At 47.4% G+C, this 18,849-nt stretch overlaps 1 protein-coding gene across 1 annotated transcript in view; it reads left to right on the top strand.

Moving 5' to 3' along the window:
• ACSS1 (acyl-CoA synthetase short chain family member 1) overlaps positions 1-18,849 on the top strand; it is a 968,098-nt gene that overhangs the window by 879,252 nt on the left and 69,997 nt on the right. Inside the window, exon 13 of the mRNA XM_069606883.1 lies at positions 14,371-14,492. Coding sequence (XP_069462984.1) covers positions 14,371-14,492 — 122 coding nt within the window. The remainder of the gene's footprint in view (positions 1-14,370; positions 14,493-18,849) is intronic.

Genomic DNA, 18,849 nt, shown 5'->3' with positions numbered 1-18,849 from the left:
AAGACTGACGGGTCTCGAGAAATAACATCTCAACTGAATTAATTGTGCTTATTTACAATGGCTCAGAGAATGTAAATTTAATTGATGGTTGTTTTATATGTGTAGATTATATTTGGACAACAGCACGTTTGCTGTTTTCAGACAGCCCCTGAAGAATTTTCCATGTACTTTGTTTACAAGAGTGGGGAAAGAAACATGTTGGAATGGTGTAAATGTGTGTTACAGTAAGAGTGATAAATGAGCAGGATGAATGGAATGTCTGATGCGTTTTTACTGTTTGAATTTTTTACAGCACAAGCCAATTTTCACTCTTTTTGTACCAAAAGTTTGCAAGATGAAATACCTTTAAAATGCAAAACTGTTTGTTACAGCTTGCACTGTTTATATGGCCCATCACAAATTAACGGTCATTTGTTTGTCCAAATTTTAAGTTTGTGTTTTTTCGCAATTTTGATAATAGTAAAAATTGTGACAAATTCGACATATGTTTCTTGAGTTTGGTAGAGGCATTGGGTTTTCTTAAACCAGTGTTTGGTTGTGTATATTTCTTCAGCAACAGAATGGATTGCCCCCTAGCATTGTTTGTGTGTTGTTAGAGGTTGAATAACCTAATTGAGGGATCGCTAGTAGCAGGCTTTATTTCCCTTGTGCCTCCAATTTAGTGTTTTTGACCTAATCCCTTCCACCAGGCTATTCGATCTTTCCCATGAACCGCACAGGTCAAAAGGTCAAAGGAGTGGCCCTTATGTGTAAAAAACATCTTGATTGCCATTTAGTCACTCATCCGAGCCCCGAGGAGTGTGAAAGCCTCATCATAAAAATACAAATCGATCCCAATGTTTCCCCGAGTGTGTTGCTCATTTACAGACCTCCCAAGGCTATGCCTCATTTTGAGGAACTCTTTCTAGATCTTCTTAATCTCATTACCAAGGCCAAAACACTTTTAATCATTTAATTTAATTTAGCAGGTAAGATAGCTCTGCGGGTTGAGCGCTCGCTTCTGCGATCTGAGTGTGATCTGCAAGCCGCAGGTTGGAATCCCGGCAAGGTCAACTCAGCCTTTCATCCTTCCGAGGTCGATAAATGAGTACCAATTCCAGTTGGGTGGTATTGTATGTAAATATGTGCTCTGTAAAGCGATTTGGATTAAGGCGCTATATAAATAACACATCATTATCATTCTTGGACACTTGAACCTTTGGGCTGAAGACCCCTCTGATAGTCATGCCTCCTTCCTTATTAAGGCCTTGCACACCATTGGTTACTCACAATGGGTAAAAAAAACACATTTTCATACTTTGGACTGGGCCTTAACACACTGCCTGTCCCTCTCTGATGTTCGAGTCTCGCCATGTCGTTGGTCGGATCACTATCTAGTGTATGTTCACGCTCAGCTACCAGCTGTACCTGCCAGGTTGGACTCACTCCCTATAATTGAAAAGAACCAGACATTTTTAAAATCTCATTCCCGGTAACTTTTCAGCCATGCTTGATGCTAGGCTACAGCCTACTGGCAGTTTTCTCAATTCATGTGACTTGATTTTACATCTTAAAGATACTATCAACTCCGTCATTGAAAACATTACCCCTTTAAAAACCAAAAGGATTAAACCTGAGACTTGCTTGAATTGTTGGTTCATGATAGCATTCCTACACTCAACACTCGAAACTCTGGATCCAGCCTTGGCCACCAACTATCGGACCATTACAAATGTGCCATTTTTGCTCAAGATCATGGACAATGTAGCCTACTTACATATTCAGGGTCAGCTCAAAGAACACAGTATCCTGAGGGATCGCCAGTCGGGTTTCAGAGCTAAGCACGGAACAGAAACCGCTATGCTGGATCTTAAATCCACCTTTGCCAGAATAGTGGACAGGGGACATCCTGCCCTGCTAATGCTGTTTGATCTATCAGCGTCCTTTGATCTTGTCGATCACTCTTTGTTGGTGACCAGACTAAAGGACCAGGGACACTGCTCAGATTTGGCAGCTAAGTGGATCTCTTTCTTCTTGGGGCCACACACTGCAAGAGTGGCTGAGGGTGAAGCAAGCTTCCTTCCGATTACTCAAATCAGCGGCATCTAAAAGGGATTGTGTATTGCCACTACAATCTTTAATGTCTACATCAGTCCCTCCTCAGTCTCCTGGACTTCCTGTGTGTGCAGTACACCAACTACGCTGACGACACCCAGGCCGTCCTTGAGCTTACTGGTGATCACGCACACGACTCAGTTGCCATCAACAAAGTGTATGATGCTGTTCAGAGGTGTATGGCCGACAACTCTTTAGGCCTCAAGGACAAAACAGAGCTTGTGATCGTGGCTTCTGGCCCTCAACGGAAGAAGCTTCACCTAGCTTATAGTAGTTTCACCACTGCGGGAAATTTCATTGCTGTCTCAGTGTGGAGATGCTCAGTGTTTTTCTTGACAGCAACTTACTATGAAAACTCATGTCTCCCATCTCTGCTTCTCTTGTGGTTACATAACAAAGCTTCTTAGCAATATCCGGCCTGTCATTTCAGGCAGGAATTGTTCTCTACTAGCCACTGCCCTATTCAATTCAAGGCTGGACTACTGTAATAGTCTGCTGGCTGGCATGTCACAAACAAATATTCACTCTTTACAGGTCTCTCAAAATGGCACAGTTCGTGCCATTCATGGCTTGTCTAGACAGGGCCATATTTCAGATGCTAGAAGGGATCTCAATTGGCACCCCAATGGACATTAGATCACTCACAAGATCCTGACTTTGTCCTATAAATGCTGGATTGGCTCCAATCCTAAATATCTGTAGGGTCAGATTAAGGTGAACAAACCAGGATGCCTTTTGCAATCTCAGGAAAATCTTAAACTCCTTCAACCCACTGTCATGCGCAGCCTTCCATGGACCCTGTGGTCCCGATCACGGCTTACACGCCACCATTGAGGGATCTGCCACGTTTCCCAGCGTTTTGTGAGCAGCGGTCTAGCGTTGCTGCAGCAGTGAACAGGGAGGCTTATTAGCCACGCCCTCCCTGCTCACTGCACATTGCAACCCGCTACGGTCAGCCTCGCGGGTGCTGCTGTGCTTTTTCTCCGGTTGCTACATGTGATGCTGGAAATACATCGGAGGGACAGGGCCTCCGTATCCTTGTCCTTTACTGCTTTTTATCATGTGTTCTGTCGTGTTTTCCGTGCAGGAGTTCATGTGGGACTCCTGGCGGTGCAGCTCTCTTTCTTTTGGTTTGGTGAACGGACCCGTGGGATACCCTTATGGCACCCATGGGTGGGGGTACAACCATGTGCCCCTAGTGTATGTTTTTGGGCACCTGTGGGTGACCCGCAGAGCAGGGTATGGGCTGGTGGCAGCTCCATGCTGAATTGGACAGGTCCGCGGAGTATCCTCCATTTTGGGATACCCCGACCCTGCCATTGGGATCAGTTGATTCCTGATGGAAAACAAGATGGCCCCGGTGGCCTCTTGCTTTCTATTACCCATTACCTTGTTTTCCCAAAGTCCTGGGAAGCCCTGACTCTGTCCCTTCCCCCTGACTGGCTGTTGGGTGGAAATGCCATATATGGTGCTGTTGTGAAGGCCCGGCCAGACTAGCTGGAGCCTTCCCGGTGATGTATGTTGTGGGTACCTCCTGTGGGTGGGACCTGGGTGAATAAAGTGTGTGACGAATATGCATTCTGTGTTGTGGGTGTCTCGTATCTGGTGGTTGACACAATGACTGAGACAACCATGCCCAAAACCGGTATGAATGCAGCTTGGAGTGTTGAATGGCTCGGTACTTGTCCCAATACACATAACGTGTTGTGAGTGTCTGGAGAGAAGTGAATGGCCTGAATACCTTGTGTGCCTGATTGGCTGCCTGCCTCCATGAATGCCTGTAGTCGTGATTGGATGCTTGAGTGTGACCCAGCGGAATGAATGGGAGATCAACAGAATATCTGGGGACCTCTCACTGCTAGGAATCATGTTCAGAAGCTGAAGTCCACTACAACGAGTAACTGACGCTTGACCTTGAAGCCCTGCTGGACGAGAAGGAGTACTGTTGCTCTCCCTCGCAATCTGAAAGCTGCTGTGTTTCCAAGGACTGACCCAGAGAGGACCTGGTAAGGCGCCCTCTTCCTGAGCTACGAGGGACCATCGTGCACAGCTGATCTTTGCCAACGCTCCCTGGTAGACAGACCTTCGACAGGCTGCCGACCCGATATGGGGACTGCTGCGGAACTCCAAGGAGAAGCACTCGGACTGTTGTCTGCCACTGTTGACGACCGCCGTCGGCGACTGGAGCCGCGTGCTCCCATTTGCCTAAGAACTTCCATTGATCATCGGACGCTCTCGTCTGCATCATCACCCGCTCGTCTCCCGCTGGAGAAGGCCCGACCGTCGACACACCAAGGAGCATCCACCGGTGGGTTTCCCGCCACCTAAGGACCACAGAGACACCGACGACTCGACGCCCTTGCTGGGCCACAGTTCTTCATCATCTCTTTGCGGTCCAGAACTATCGTCACTGAGGTGCCCCGCACGCCTCTTCCTTGCAGGACGCCAACGCTCTGTCGTTGACGAGCACCGCTAGAAACGAAGCTGCCACTTCCCTGCCGTAGTTCACCCTGTTCACCGTCGGACGTTCGATGACCCGTGACTCCTGCCCTAAAGGGAGGGCACTCAAGAAGGGCCGTCGATTCCCCGACACCGATCGCCAAGTTCCCCGACACCTCTCGACGATCCGTGGCTCCCGCTTGAAAGGGAGGCACTCAAGAAGGATCGGTCGACGCATCGTCGGAGAACTCTACTCCACCAGGTACATTGGGGGGGGTAAAACCTTAATAGGAAGAAGTGAGACTATTGAACATATTCACTGCAGGCAGCCGACGCGAGGTGAGGAAGCCCATCTGGGCACGCCGCATATTTGTTTGGGAGCCAACTAGGCCCCCAGGCCCTCCGAGCGTCCCTCTCCCACCCCGCACCCTCTTCCTGATTCCCACTCCCCTCCCGCCTCCCAACCCGCCCATCCCTGCTCTGATTGGGCCGTGAGCCCAGGTTGAAAGGGTCTAGCGACCCTCCTCGCACCGACCCCTGCATTCACTGCAGGCAGCCGACGCGAGGTGAGGAAGCCCATCCGGGCACGCCGCATATTTGTTTGGGAGCCAACTAGGCCCCCAGGCCCTCCGAGCGTCCCTCTCCCACCCCGCACCCTCTTCCTGATTCCCGCTCCCCTCCCGCCTCCCAACCCGCCCATCCCTGCTCTGATTGGGCCGTGAGCCCAGGTTGAAAGGGTCTAGCGACCCTCCTCGCACCGACCCCTGCATTCACTGCAGGCAGCCGAAGCGAGGTGAGGAAGCCCATCCGGGCACGCCGCATATTTGTTTGGGAGCCAACTAGGCCCCCAGGCCCTCCGAGCGTCCCTCTCCCACCCCGCACCCTCTTCCTGATTCCCGCTCCCCTCCCGCCTCCCAACCCGCCCATCCCTGCTCTGATTGGGCCGTGAGCCCAGGTTGAAAGGGTCCTGCGACCCTCCTCGCACCGACCCCTGCATTCACTGCAGGCAGCCGATGCGAGGTGAGGAAGCCCATCCGGGCACGCCGCATATTTGTTTGGGAGCCAACTAGGCCCCCAGGCCCTCCGAGCGTCCCTCTCCCACCCCGCACCCTCTTCCTGATTCCCGCTCCACTCCCGCCTCCCAACCCGCCCATCCCTGCTCTGATTGGGCCGTAAGCCCTTCATCACTGGTCCTCCCAGGGCAGCCCTCTGCCTGGCAGCCCCAGCGGCTAAGGGCCCCAAGGGCGGCTCCAGGAAGTGTCAGCAGGTGTCCGCAGGGGAAGCCAAGGAAGCCACCAGACACCGACAAAACTGTAAGTGCTGGCTTGGGTGGGGGGTAGAGCAATTACTCTACTCCAGAAAGCTCCTGCCACTCTCACTTACCTTTCAATGGCCTGCAGTCTAATGTTAACCAGCACCATAGCCCGAGAGAACCACACAGATTAGCCTGCGCCACATCTAGGCAGAAATGTGATTGTTACCATATGCCACACTTAGATGGAATCTCTAATAGCCTCTCTGTGGAAAGTTGTATTTAGAAGTGCATTTAGAAGTTGAATTTAGAAGTGTACCCAATAGCCTCTCTGTGAAAAGTTGCATTTAGAAGTGTACCCAATAGCCTCTCTGTGAAAAGTTGCATTTAGAAGTGTACCCAATAGCCTCTCTGTGAAAAGTTGAATTTAGAAGTACATTTAGAAAGTTGCATTTAGAAGTGTACCCAATAGCCTCTCTGTGAAAAGTTGCATTTAGAAGTGTACCCAATAGCCTCTCTGTGAAAATTTGCATTTAGAGGTGTGCCCAATAGCCTCTCTGTGAAAAGTTGAATTTAGAAGTACATTTAGAAAGTTGCATTTAGAAGTGTACCCAATAGCCTCTCTGTGAAAAGTTGCATTTAGAAGTGTGCCCAATAGCCTCTCTGTGAAAAGTTGAATTTAGAAGTACATTTAGAAAGTTGCATTTAGAAGTGTACCCAATAGCCTCTCTGTGAAAAGTTGCATTTAGAAGTGTGCCCAATAGCCTCTCTGTGAAAGGTTGAATTTAGAAGTGTGCCCAATAGCCTCTCTGTGAAAAGTTGAATTCAGAAGTGTACCCAATAGCCTCTCTGTGAAAAGTTGAATTTAGAAGTGTGCCCAAAAGCCTCTCTGTGAAAAGTAGAATTCAGAAGTGTGCCCAATAGCCTCTCTGTGAAAAGTAGAATTTAGAAGTGTGCCCAATAGCCTCTCTGTGAAAAGTAGAATTTAGAAGTACATTTAGAAAGTTGCATTTAGAAGTGTAGCCAATAGCTTCTCTGTGAAAAGTTGAATTTAGAAGTGTGCCCAATAGCCTCTGTGTGAAAAGTTGAATTTAGAAGTACATTTAGAAAGTTGAATTCAGAAGTGTACCCAATAGCCTCTCTGTGAAAAGTTACATTTAGAAGTGTGCTCAATAGCCTCTCTGTGAAAAGTTGAATTTAGAAATGTGCCCAATAGCCTCTCTGTGAAAGTTGAATCTAGAAATGTGCCCAATAGCCTCTCTATGAAACTTGAATTTAGAAGTACATTTAGAAAGTTGCATTTAGAAGTGTACCCAATAGCTTCTCTGTGAAAAGTTGAATTCAGAAGTGTGCCCAATAGCCTCTCTGTGAAAAGTTGAATTTAGAAGTGTGCCCAATAGCCTCTCCGTGAATTAGAAGTCTCTGAAAGGGCATGTAACCCATCATATCTCACCAACACGCTTACTCTCTCCTTACATCACCACTCAACTAGAACACAGAGATACTATGACACCATTCGGTATAACTGTTCTCATATCAACATTCGCCGCTCACTCCACATCATTCTAAATAATCACTGCTGGTTACACACCCCCCAGCGAGGCGTTCTCCTCAGGCCTAACGCAGCCATATCCGATCTGGATAAATCCTGCCAGAACGAACACATACTCCTGACCTCTCAACCACCACACCTACCGCTAGAAAGCAGCTATTACACTGATACCGCATGAGCTGTACACATACCCGGTGCTCACACGCACCTTTTGACTCTCTCTACTCTCTCTACTGATATGAACTTCGGTTCCCAAGGGCGTTCAACCTACCAGCGCCTTCAGACCATACCAATGGTATATAAGGCGCTATATAAATGCAAAATACCATAACATAACATAACATATGGACTGGGCTTGTGCTGTATATCCTTTATTTACAGGTTGCCCAGGTGGGGGGATCTCCACACAGAACTGTGCCTAGCGGTAGGGGTCAGCATTCTGCCTATTGTTTCAACCATCTTACGTTCCTGCCTATTTCTAACGCTGGTTTCCGCGTTATTAATCTGTGTGACATTTTAACCGTACAGTTGATGCACTTTAATGAGATTCGATAACATTAGTGTTACCACTTTAGAATTGTATATATTTATCATTATTGACTTACAAGTACAAAGTGCGTTATTGTGATCGTGTACATACCTTTGAATATTAATTATATAAAGACTGTGTTTTCAGTAATACAGTGTGTGGACATTCCTTTGTGGGGGTTCGGGGACTACACTGTACTTGGGAACCAGCCTGCATCATCTCCTGAGAAGCTAGGCCTTGATTGCTCGTCCATTGCTACCTTATAGAGAATCTTGGCTGGGGTCTCCTGTGCCTCTCCTCTACCATATAGAGAGCGGAAGTACAGACACCCCCTACCAGTCTTTACACTACAATGCTGTGTTTTCCTCTCTTACCTTCATTTCCGCCCCGGTGCCTCTGCGTGCGATTGCCTTCACGGTGCACCACGTTCTCCGTTATCTCCTCTGCAGGGCCTCTTCTCCGCATGCTAACTCTTACCTGCTCTCTCTCTCCTCACGCTTTGTTGTCTTTCCTCGCTCCGTGTTTCCTCTCAGGGTTTTCTTGCCTCTACTGCATTATACCATACCTTCTACATTATTGCCATTATCTTACTGCCTTACCCTTTGTGCACTGCAGTGTTCCTTAACGCTGCCTCTGATCCATTCCTTATTCTGTGCTGGAATTTATCCAATAGGGCTATCGTGTATTAACATCCTCCGGAAGCCGATGGAGCCCAAATTCCACTCTGCACCTACGCGGTCTGACGCTTGAGACTGCTCATCTGCTGTTGGGGTTTTTTCCCCATTTTGTCCCTCTCGGGAAAGGGGCCGCAGGTAGTGCTTTTTAATAGCATAACACTGTGGCTTCCTTCCGAGAGAGAGACACTTGCTCAGAAAAAAAAGAAAAGAAGAAGAAGGACTACCGAGCCCGAAGACCCCGGATATCTTCAATTCTAGACTCCTGTTTGTCAGGTGAAGAGGAGAAGGGAAAGTCGGAGCTTTGGGAAGTTCAACCTCAGAAGGTTGACACCCACATACAAGCTGAACAGGTTTAGTGGTACAACCTCTGATATCCAGGCTCCCCTACCATGGAATGCTTTACCAGGACCTATTAGGTCAGCATGCACAATCACTCTTGTCTAGAAACGGATGAAGCGCCACCTTTTTAATCTTAAACTCACCTGAATGCCTCCTTGCACGTCTGCCCTCTTCTGGCTCTGACACTCGTCTGTCTTGTATTGTATTGTATGGTTGTTTTGTTTTGTTGTGCACCCTAAGGCCTATGGGCATTTGGGTCTCTATAAGAATTGAATTGAATTAAATGATAGGGAGGCCTTTAAGCAGATTTTGTAGTCTGATCTTGATCTAAGACAGTGATAAGGAAGCATTCCTGGATGAGAACCGCAGGGTTCCCCCAGGATGTTCTGGATGTGCCCTTTTATGGACATACCTTTTCAGGGCCAAGGCTGACAACTCCATCCAGTGGTTTCAGTCCTCCAAGTCCGCGACTAAGTTCTTATGCCTAGCGGTACAGCAGCCGTCAGCTCTCGCTAATAGGGGGAGATGTTTTCAGTCCTTCCCCTCGTATGCCTACTGTGGCAGAGGCCAAGTGTCCTCAGACAAGAAGCAGTCACTCCAACCCCGCCCAGGGGATGAGGCTGTGGAGCACCAAGTGGAGGTGTCCCTACCTCAATGTTGGTCTCTTCTGCCCCGGGTGCGGAGCCTCTGTGACGACTACTTCCATTTGGGATGTTTGGGCCATGCAGTTGGTGCAATAGGGGTATTGTCTCCCCTGTGCTTACTGCCCAGCAGACCATCCTCTGTCCAGCCCCATTTGCCTTCAGACCCTCTCCTGTTAAGAGGTTCATCAGCTTCTAGCAAAAGGCACAATGCAACTGGCACCACCCTCAGAAGCAGGCAGGGGGTGGTATTCCCTTTAGTTTCTAGTTCCGAAAAAAGACGGGGGGCTTCATCACATCCTGGACCTGAGGCTCTTGAATCTGAACTTGCACAATGGCAACTTCAAGATAGTGACTTCACCCAGATCCTCCAAGCCCTCGATTAGTTCGATTTAAAAAGACTCCTGTGACTGCACAGAGCGGTCTTTCTAAATTGAACTGTCATGCTCCTGCCACACACGAGTGCATTGGGTAAGTGAATGTGGGGCTGGTGGGGGTGGGGAAGGGATAATTGGTCATATTTCGGCATTTTAAAACCAACAGAAAATTGGCCGAAAAAAATCTGTCTTTTTTTCTGTTCGGTCTTTAAAATGCAGAAATATGACATAGTACCAACTTGCCATCTTATCTCTCTCAACCGGGCGGGGTTTCCCTTCTCTTACCACGAGCTTTGGGGTCTTGCTTCATTCACCCCAACATGGGATCCTGTCTCTCTGAACCGACCTTGAGGTTTCCCAAACCTTACCCTTCTGGGGATTTGAAGGGGTCTTGACTCCCCTTTCCTGCTTCCATGGGGTAGCTGCGTACCTTTAATCTTGCAGTGTTGCTCCTCAGGAGACTCAGGGAGGTTAGCCCATGTGGCAGTGCTTCTCTGTCTTTCAACCAGCACTGCACTTCATACAGAGCTTACCCTTCTTTTCCTCTGTCCTTCTTTGCGTCCCTGGTGCCGGGCGGTCGGCCTGCCGATTGTGAGGCATCTGCAGCTTTTTCCTACTCCATTTTGCTGGGAGGCCCCGGCTTTGGCTCTGCCAGGTTGGTCGGCGTTCCACGATCTCGCCCATGGCTGAGGCTGAGGCCTCCTTGCCCATCATACTCTCTTTGTCGTCTGCCAAGCCGTCCAGGAGGAGGATCTCTCCTTTTTCCAGCTCAGCTGCTGTTTCTATCTCAATTCCACTAGTGATTGTCGCATCATACTTTCTTCGGCCAAGGGGTGGGTCTTCCCACTGTTTTCTTGTCCTCATAGAGCTAGGTGTAACCTTAGGGTCAGAAACATCACCAGCCATTCTTACAGGCTGTGTCCAGTCATTCATTAGAGTACCTCTCATGTAGCCAACAAAAAAGATACTAGGGTTTTGAACATAGGGATGATTATTCACATCCCTTTCTAGGGACCTCCTGTCCTCTAAGCGAGGGTTACCCCCAGGGAGATCCCACTTGCGCTGTCCCCTATGGGGTTTTAAGCTTACCAAACACACCTACCTAGTCCCAAAGGAGGTGGTTCTCCCTTGGGGAGAGGGTATGAATTCCCCGGATTCTTCACATACCCCCACCATTGGCTTTGGGCCCTCCACTAGCAAGGTGGCCATTCTGGTTAGAATTACCTTTTGCCAAACTCATTGGGATCTACATTTTCTTATGGAAATTACTAGATCCTCTGCATTGGATTTTCTGCTTTTTGGCATGAACAGTCCAACGGATTGGCACTGTAAAGGGGTACCTGCCCGCTACCTTGATTTAGAAGAGGCCCCCTGAGCAAGGCTCCTTCTGCACAATACCCAATGTTGTGGTTATTACATTTTTGCAGGATTGTGCAATCGGTTTCACCACACACGTTTGTTTTATCCAGCCCTACATATAATGGTTGTATCTGCCACTTGTACTCCCTAAAAATAGGGAAATACTCCCAGAAAATCTAAATAGGGAGTAAAAATACTGCCAACAAAAAGAGGAAACGGGACAATAGCCTGTCCCCCTACTTTCATCCATACACCTAGCCGTATACGTTTGGACTAGAAGTATACATAGCGCCGCAAGAAGTAGCTGTACTATTATTACTACCTCATCTGAAGAGGTAAACATGTACATTTTAATTTGCATGAATGCAAACCATTTCTGTTTAACAGTTTAAACATATTTACTCGCTTGTTATACACTCGCATTGGGAATGGGACTTATTTTTTTACTCCCTACAAAATCCTTTTGCTCCCAACTTTCAAAAATAGGGAGTAAAATACTCCCACTTTAAAATCTTATCTGGAGTACTGGTTGTACCATTGTGGGATTTTAACTCAAGTATTAACTTTCCCTATGCTTGCTCCATTTGAGCCAATGCATTGACTCGGGTAGATAGCTCAGGGGCAACGCGCTCGTCTTGGAAGCAAGACGACGCAGAGCAACATAGGTTTGATCCCCGGGTTCTCGCTTAGAAACCTCTGGGTATTAAGCACGTTATAAATAACCAATTACAATACATGTTCTTTAAGGTTACTTAGCTTTAAGGTGATTTTACCGGTAATCTCACTTCCACGAGGTGGGTGGGTGAGTGAGTTCCAGGTGTTACCTGTTAATCCTCCTTATTTGTTTTTATCCAAAGAAAATGTGACATTGAGAGTAAGGCTGTCCTTCCAAATATGGTCGCCAATTTTCATCTCTCTCAAAAGATGCATTTTCCCATGTTTTTTCCCTCCACCTCACCCTTCCAAGGCAAAGGAGCGATTCCATTGGCTGGATACGATGCTGGCACTCAGTTACTGCATCTCTTGGAGTAGGGATATCGAGAAGGATTAGCAGCTCTTTGAAGGTTATGATGGTGCCTGTGTTAGTAGGGCTTTGACTAAACAGACCCTCTCAAGGTGGATCCTTCCCTGCAGTGTGGAATGCTATCATCTGCTGGGAAGGATGTGCCCGAAGCTCTCTGGGCTCCTTCAACCAGATGCCTGTCTGCCTCCACTGTCCAGCATAGGGGGGTACCTGTCTTGAACATTTACCAAGAGGCATTGTAGGCCTTCCAGCATAGGCTTTCTGAATTTTACTGCATAGATTGCTGTTCTGGGCAGGATGCTCACTTCAGTAGAGGGTACTCCAGAGTTTTCTGGTTTAGTTGGTGTCCTCTTCCTCTCCCAGATCTACGTATTGCTACATGCGTCTTTCATAGAAGAGGGCTCTGTGAGAGGAAGGAGTCCAGTCTCACTAATGTCTTTTCTGATTGATGTTCCTCCCTTGAATTCCGCACCGCCCTCCCATCCTGCCCCTCCTGGCAGATAGCTAGTACACCTTATATGTTCTGTGGTCCCTTAATAGCACAGTGCTAGAGAAAAAGGTGGAACCAAGGTCATGGGGCACAGCTCTTTTGATATATACTGGCCCCAACGTAACGTCCAGTGTGGGGCACGTACTGCAGGGGTCGTGTTAGGTCTGGAACAGATCTGGGGCTATGGTAATTTTGGGACTGTCGGGGCTGGGGGCTAGCTAGCTTTTTTAGTTGTAACCCCTGAGGTTCTATCTGGGGCTACAACCAAAAGACCCGGTGCTATAGCCCCCTCAGGCACCCCTAGGAGCGCCTCTGCATAGAAGCATTGAGCAGAGTGGACGCGGAGCTGCGCTGCACCCCCTGGATGCAGAAATGTTTCAGAAGATTAGCTGCACTGGAGATAGAACATCATAGATGTGGAATCAGTTGGTGAAACATCCATCAGAAAGCACACTACCAGAGGTACACAATGCATTCAACACTAGTACAACTACTGATGCTACTAGCCTCCGCGACTGTGACTGCTAGAAGTAATGCAGCTGCCATTGGTACTACCACTGCTAATACCAGCACTAGTGATTCACATAGTACTAAAACAATGGCTACTAATAGTTGTAATATTGCTGGTAGTACTAATGGCCGTAGTACGAGTACTACTTGTAATAGTGCGAGCAGTATCATTACAAGTAGTAGCACTATTGGTACCACTGGTCATAATCCTGTCCGTTTTAATATCTTTCATTGTATGAGTTACAATTCTGGTACCAGTACTGGTTGTACCAGTAGTGATCAGGATAGCCATAGTATCTGGTTTGCTAGTAGCAGAGGTAGTAAACTTACCACCAATGTCACTGGTAGACATAGGTACTAGAAGTGGGACCAGTAAAACTATTATTAGTGGTTGAAAACGTAGCAAACCCTTCTACATTCCTCACATAAAATGGCCCAGTATTACCAGTAGTACTTCAAATAATACTGGCAGGATCAATAGTACTCTTAAAGTATTAGTAATTGGATGCGAGTGTAATTGGAAAGCGCTTTGAAACACATTGTGTATAGGCGCTATATAAATAAACTATCATATCATATATGACAAAGGAAAATGGGTTGCAGGTTTGCCAATAATATATCTATGGAGGGTGAGGGGCCGAATCATAAGCCAAAGCAATAAGTCACTCAAGATCACCATACGTGGGAGTCTGTAGTGTCTGCTCGGGCAGGCTTACTGATATGAAAGCTTGGTCACCGAGAGCAATAGAAAATGCAGCCTGCTCCCTTGTACTGTTGGTGCTGCAGTGGATCTGCAGACTGCATCTCTACTTCTCTGATGCTACTGTCCTCCTTCAGCGGGTTAGAGGCAGTTCACCTGATGGTGGACAGCCTAAATAAGAACACTCACAAAAAAGTTGAGAGAGGATAAATAGTTGGTAGCAGTTAAGAGCAGGAAAAATGTATTTTATTTGTGTTAAATCTTAATGACTCCTTAAGGAGAGAGATGAAAGCAGTCATGAATTACTTGCACACAAAGTTAATACTTCAAAAATATTTATCTGGTCATACATTTTTGCTAAAGTCACACGTGTCACATCTTTTTCAGGTGCATTTGCCTTTGTTGTCTTAAAGGAAGACATAAGTCACACGCAGACGGATATTACCAAAGAAATGAAATCACTTGTAGCTTCCAAAATCGCAAAGTATGCTGTGCCGGACCATATTTTGGTACGTTTATTTATTTATTTTACAGTTAGATTTTCGTTTAATCTATTTCTGCAAAGGAAGCCTCATAACGAAGACCCTTTATGAGACTGTTTGTGATTTACTTCTGATTAACAACTAATGATATTTTATATAGCTGACTACTTGAGAATCAGCAAAAGTACCTAAATATATGTAGAATTAATTATTTTAGCATAAGACCTTAACACAACTGGGAGATCCCATTTAGATGTATCCTCAATGATTTCTACATGTAGCTCAGCCCCCTGCATTTGCTTTCAAAGAATAAATGTATCTGTTGATATATAGTATCATACGAAGAACAATAATCTGGATTTGATTGTGATGCTCCCAACCCTTGAGCAGAAAACAATTTCAATTTCTAGAGCCAACATTTGGAGGTTGCAACACGTAGCAGCAGCCCCTTGCTTTAACTATGCAACCACTGGTTCTGCGATTTTTATATATGAATGATGGGTCTTAGTGGCAGCCCTATGGGCAGAAAACAAACAGAGGTGTCTAAGAGCCATGTTTACCTTTTGTACTTCCAGGCATCCCTTTTCATCTACCCCTCCTACTACCATCCCTCCTTTTCTCTTCCAGCAACAAGTACGAGGCTGCTGAGGTGCAATCTGTGGTACAAAGGGTGGGAACACTTAACAATTCCCCTTTCCTTAACCCCTCAGCAGTCTCATTTTTTCGGCTTGGAGATAACAGATTGGGACATGCGTTGGGACCATTTCCTCGATCTGTACACACAGTCAGAGGAAAAGATGATGGAGGGAAGGGCTGCCCCTGCCACAATGGAGATGCAGCATGGCAGGGCAGCCCTCCCCAGTGCCCTTTCCTCTGGGGGACCTGACTACAAAGTATTATGTGTTGTGCATAGTGGCACACCTTGTATACCTCTTCTGATTACAATGTTCTTTGTGCCTCATCCCAGGATTATGCTATGGGTGTTTCACCCAATAGCAATATGCACCCCAGCAACCTGTTAGCCTCTACTTATGGCCCACCTGCTTTGCTCATCTGATCTGGAAACTCTATCTCTGTACACCCTACTGCCCTGAACACCTTTACTGGTGTAGGAGATAGGCCACACATCGTTATATCAGGCCCACCGCCTTCCTGCCCCCTGCTAAACCCTTCATTCAGTCTAACATCCCACACTTCCTCACCCACTCTCATGCAATCTCGCCCTACTCAAGCTACTTCCTGTCAAAGCTTTCAAGCCATCCAAGCACACTAAGCGGCACTGCTTCCCAAGCCCATGAGTGCCCTGCCTCCTGTGCTGCCCAAGCATGCCATGCCACACATGTATACCAAGCCCATGAGTGCCCTGCCTCCTGCGCTGCCCAAGCCCACGAGTGCCCTGCCTCCTGCACTGCCCAAGCGTGCCCTGCCACACATGCATCCCAAGCCCATGAGTGCCCTGCCACCTGTTCTACCCAAGGCTGTGAGTGCTCTGCCACCCATGCTACCCATGCCCATGAGTGCCCTGCCTCCTGCTCTGCCCAAGCCCGTGAGTGCCCTGCCACCTGTGTTACCCAAGCCCATGAGTGCCTTGGCACCTACTCTGTCCCTCAAATGACTTGCATCCCCCAGACCTAAAACAATGACCACTTCTTCCCTTCACTCAGAAGCCCTAAGCGTACACAAGCTAAGCTCTTGAACATCCTGGCACCCTGCTGATCTCCAACAGCTCTCGTAGCCTATCACAACCAACCTCAGACTGCTTAGGCTATCCAGCTGGACCTCGCAAACCTCCACCACCGAACACCTTCTCCCTACCATGAGTCTGCATGCCAACCAATCACCTTCTACTGACCAAAACAAACCACTTAATTGCACCCTTATTAACATCAGATCCCTGGGCGCCCACAATATAGAAGCTCATTACTTTATCATCGACAACCAACTAGACCTACTAGCCATCACAGAATCTTGGCTAGATAGTGCCTCGGACCCTTGGCTCACTATTGCTATTCCCCCCCCAACTACTCGATCCACAGAACTGACCATGCTAACGTGATTGTTGGCGGAGTCACCGTCATCTACAAATCTAACCTCCATATCCGCTCCATACCTCTGCCTCCTACTGAGGGATATGAAACGCTATTACTTAAACTTATGCCTAATCCCCAGACTTCTTTCACCATTCTCCTGCTCTACCGGCAACCTAATGCCACCAGCTCACCTGACTCTGAAATCGCCCCTCCTCATAACACCCTTCCTCGAACCAGCCTCTAATGCATCATTTTAGGTGCCTTCAATCTGGGTTTTATTGATCCCACTGATCATAAAGCTACAACTGTGGCCCAAGTCCTCCATGACATGAACTTCTCACAACTTGTCTCTACCCCTACCCACTTGAAAGGATGCACCCTCAACTGGATACTAACAACTAATTCGATCATTGACATATCTCTCATCAGCCCAGTCCCATGGTCCGATCACCATCTGATTGAATTTAAACTACATCACTCAAACCCCCCAGAACAACAACACCCGACCACCACCCATCCGAATCCTAGCAAGAAGTGCTCAGAAGCTCACTCATGAAACTCTCAAACCCAACTTGGTTGCTCTCATTGAAACATGAGCTCCCAACTGCAAGAGCCCCACGGCCCTCGCCAACCACCATCACAACAGCCTCCTAGTCATGCTAGATCAACATGCACCAATCAAAAACCAATCTTTGAAACCCATTAACATCTGGTTCACAGAAGAACTAGTTCTGCACCGCAGACAGAAAAGAGCCATTGAGCATCTACACAAGAAACACCCCACCCCCAAGAATGCCTCCCTATTCGAACCACTTCCAAGACCTACACGCCTATTTTTGTGACTATAGCTGCCTCCCATGACAACAGAATTAGCATGGAACTCTTCACAACCTTGCACAAACTAGAAAACTCTTGTGCACAAACCTCCTTAGTTCAGCTTTACAAAGCGTGGTGCACCACTATTCAAACTGCTCTAACTGCCAAAATCAATTTACTCTGTAAGAAAATAAAGATTAAGAAAGCCCTACTCGCTGCCAAACCTATGCACCGGTCCATCATAATACCGACCAAGCCTAGCCCCCCCACCTCCCCTCCAAAGCCAGTCCCTAGCTTTTCCTTTGAACTTGTATCCCAAGTAGCAGTTCCGAATACCATCCATTCCCTCAAACCCTCAATTACAAAGGAGACCTGCCCTGCCAACATCATGAAGCTCTGTGCCCCCATCCTTACGCCCTTCATTACAGCATTTGTGAACTCCTCATTCAATTCATGCAAAAAACCTGCTACTATTGAAGCAGCCTGGGTCACCCCCTTACAAAAAAAAACTACCTTGACACGACAGTACCTACCAACTACAGGCCCATTACCACGGTACCCATCCTGCTCAAAATCCTAGACCGCATCACTTATTTACAATGACAGCAATTCCTAGAACAACACTATCTCCTTGGCTTCAGGCAATCTGGTTTCCGACCGAAACACAGTTCTGAAACAGCCCTTATCGATCTAAAAATGCAACTTGACAGAATGAAAGATGCTGGCAATGCTGCCATTGTACTCTTCCTAGACCTCACTGCTGCATTTGATCTTGTGGACCATGACCTACTCTGCCAAAACCTTTCCGGGATCTTCCACTTCTCACCCGAAGCAGTCCGATGGATCAAATCCTTCCTAAGGTACCGTACCTCCAGAGTATTCATTGACAACCATTGAGCCAACCCTATCCCTGTCCCTCTTGGTGTCCCACAAGGCTCTTGCCTTTCCCCGACCCTCTACAACACCTACACTAAACCACTCTTTGACATACTTGACACCCCAGGCAACACCTACACCAACTTTGTGGCCAACACGTAAATTCTCATCCCACTCTCCAGCAACAACACTAACGACTCTTAATATCATTAACGAAGTCTTCTGCATCATTCAGTCTTGTATGACTACCCATAACCTTTGCCTCAATGATGAAAAGACAGAGTTACTCGTAGTCTCTCACGCTTGCCTCAAAGCTCTCAACCCCTCCTGGCCTCCTTCACGAATTGACAGCTCTAGCATCCCTGTCCTCAAACATGCCAAAACCCTGGGAGTTTAACTCAATGCAAATTCTAGCTAAGCTACAGCTGCTTCAAAACAAAGCCCTTCGGGTAGCGCTGGGTCTCTGCAAATTGGACCACATTTCTGCAACTCGACGAGAAGTCAATTGGCTACCAATAAAAGCACAGATTGACTTAAAAACCTTGACTATAGCACACAGATGCATCTACAATGAAGCCCTCACGTACTTGAACCATTGCATCACAAAGAAACAGCACTGTCGCTTACTCCGCTCCTCCAGCTCACCCTAGCTGTTCCACGTT

The sequence above is a fragment of the Ambystoma mexicanum genome, chromosome 4p (genome assembly GCF_040938575.1).
Source record: "Ambystoma mexicanum isolate Mex_15411 chromosome 4p, UKY_AmexF1_1, whole genome shotgun sequence".
Lineage (NCBI taxonomy): Eukaryota > Metazoa > Chordata > Amphibia > Caudata > Ambystomatidae > Ambystoma > Ambystoma mexicanum.
The sequence above is the reverse complement of the archived record's forward strand: the minus strand, read 5'-3'. Positions and strand labels throughout refer to the sequence as shown.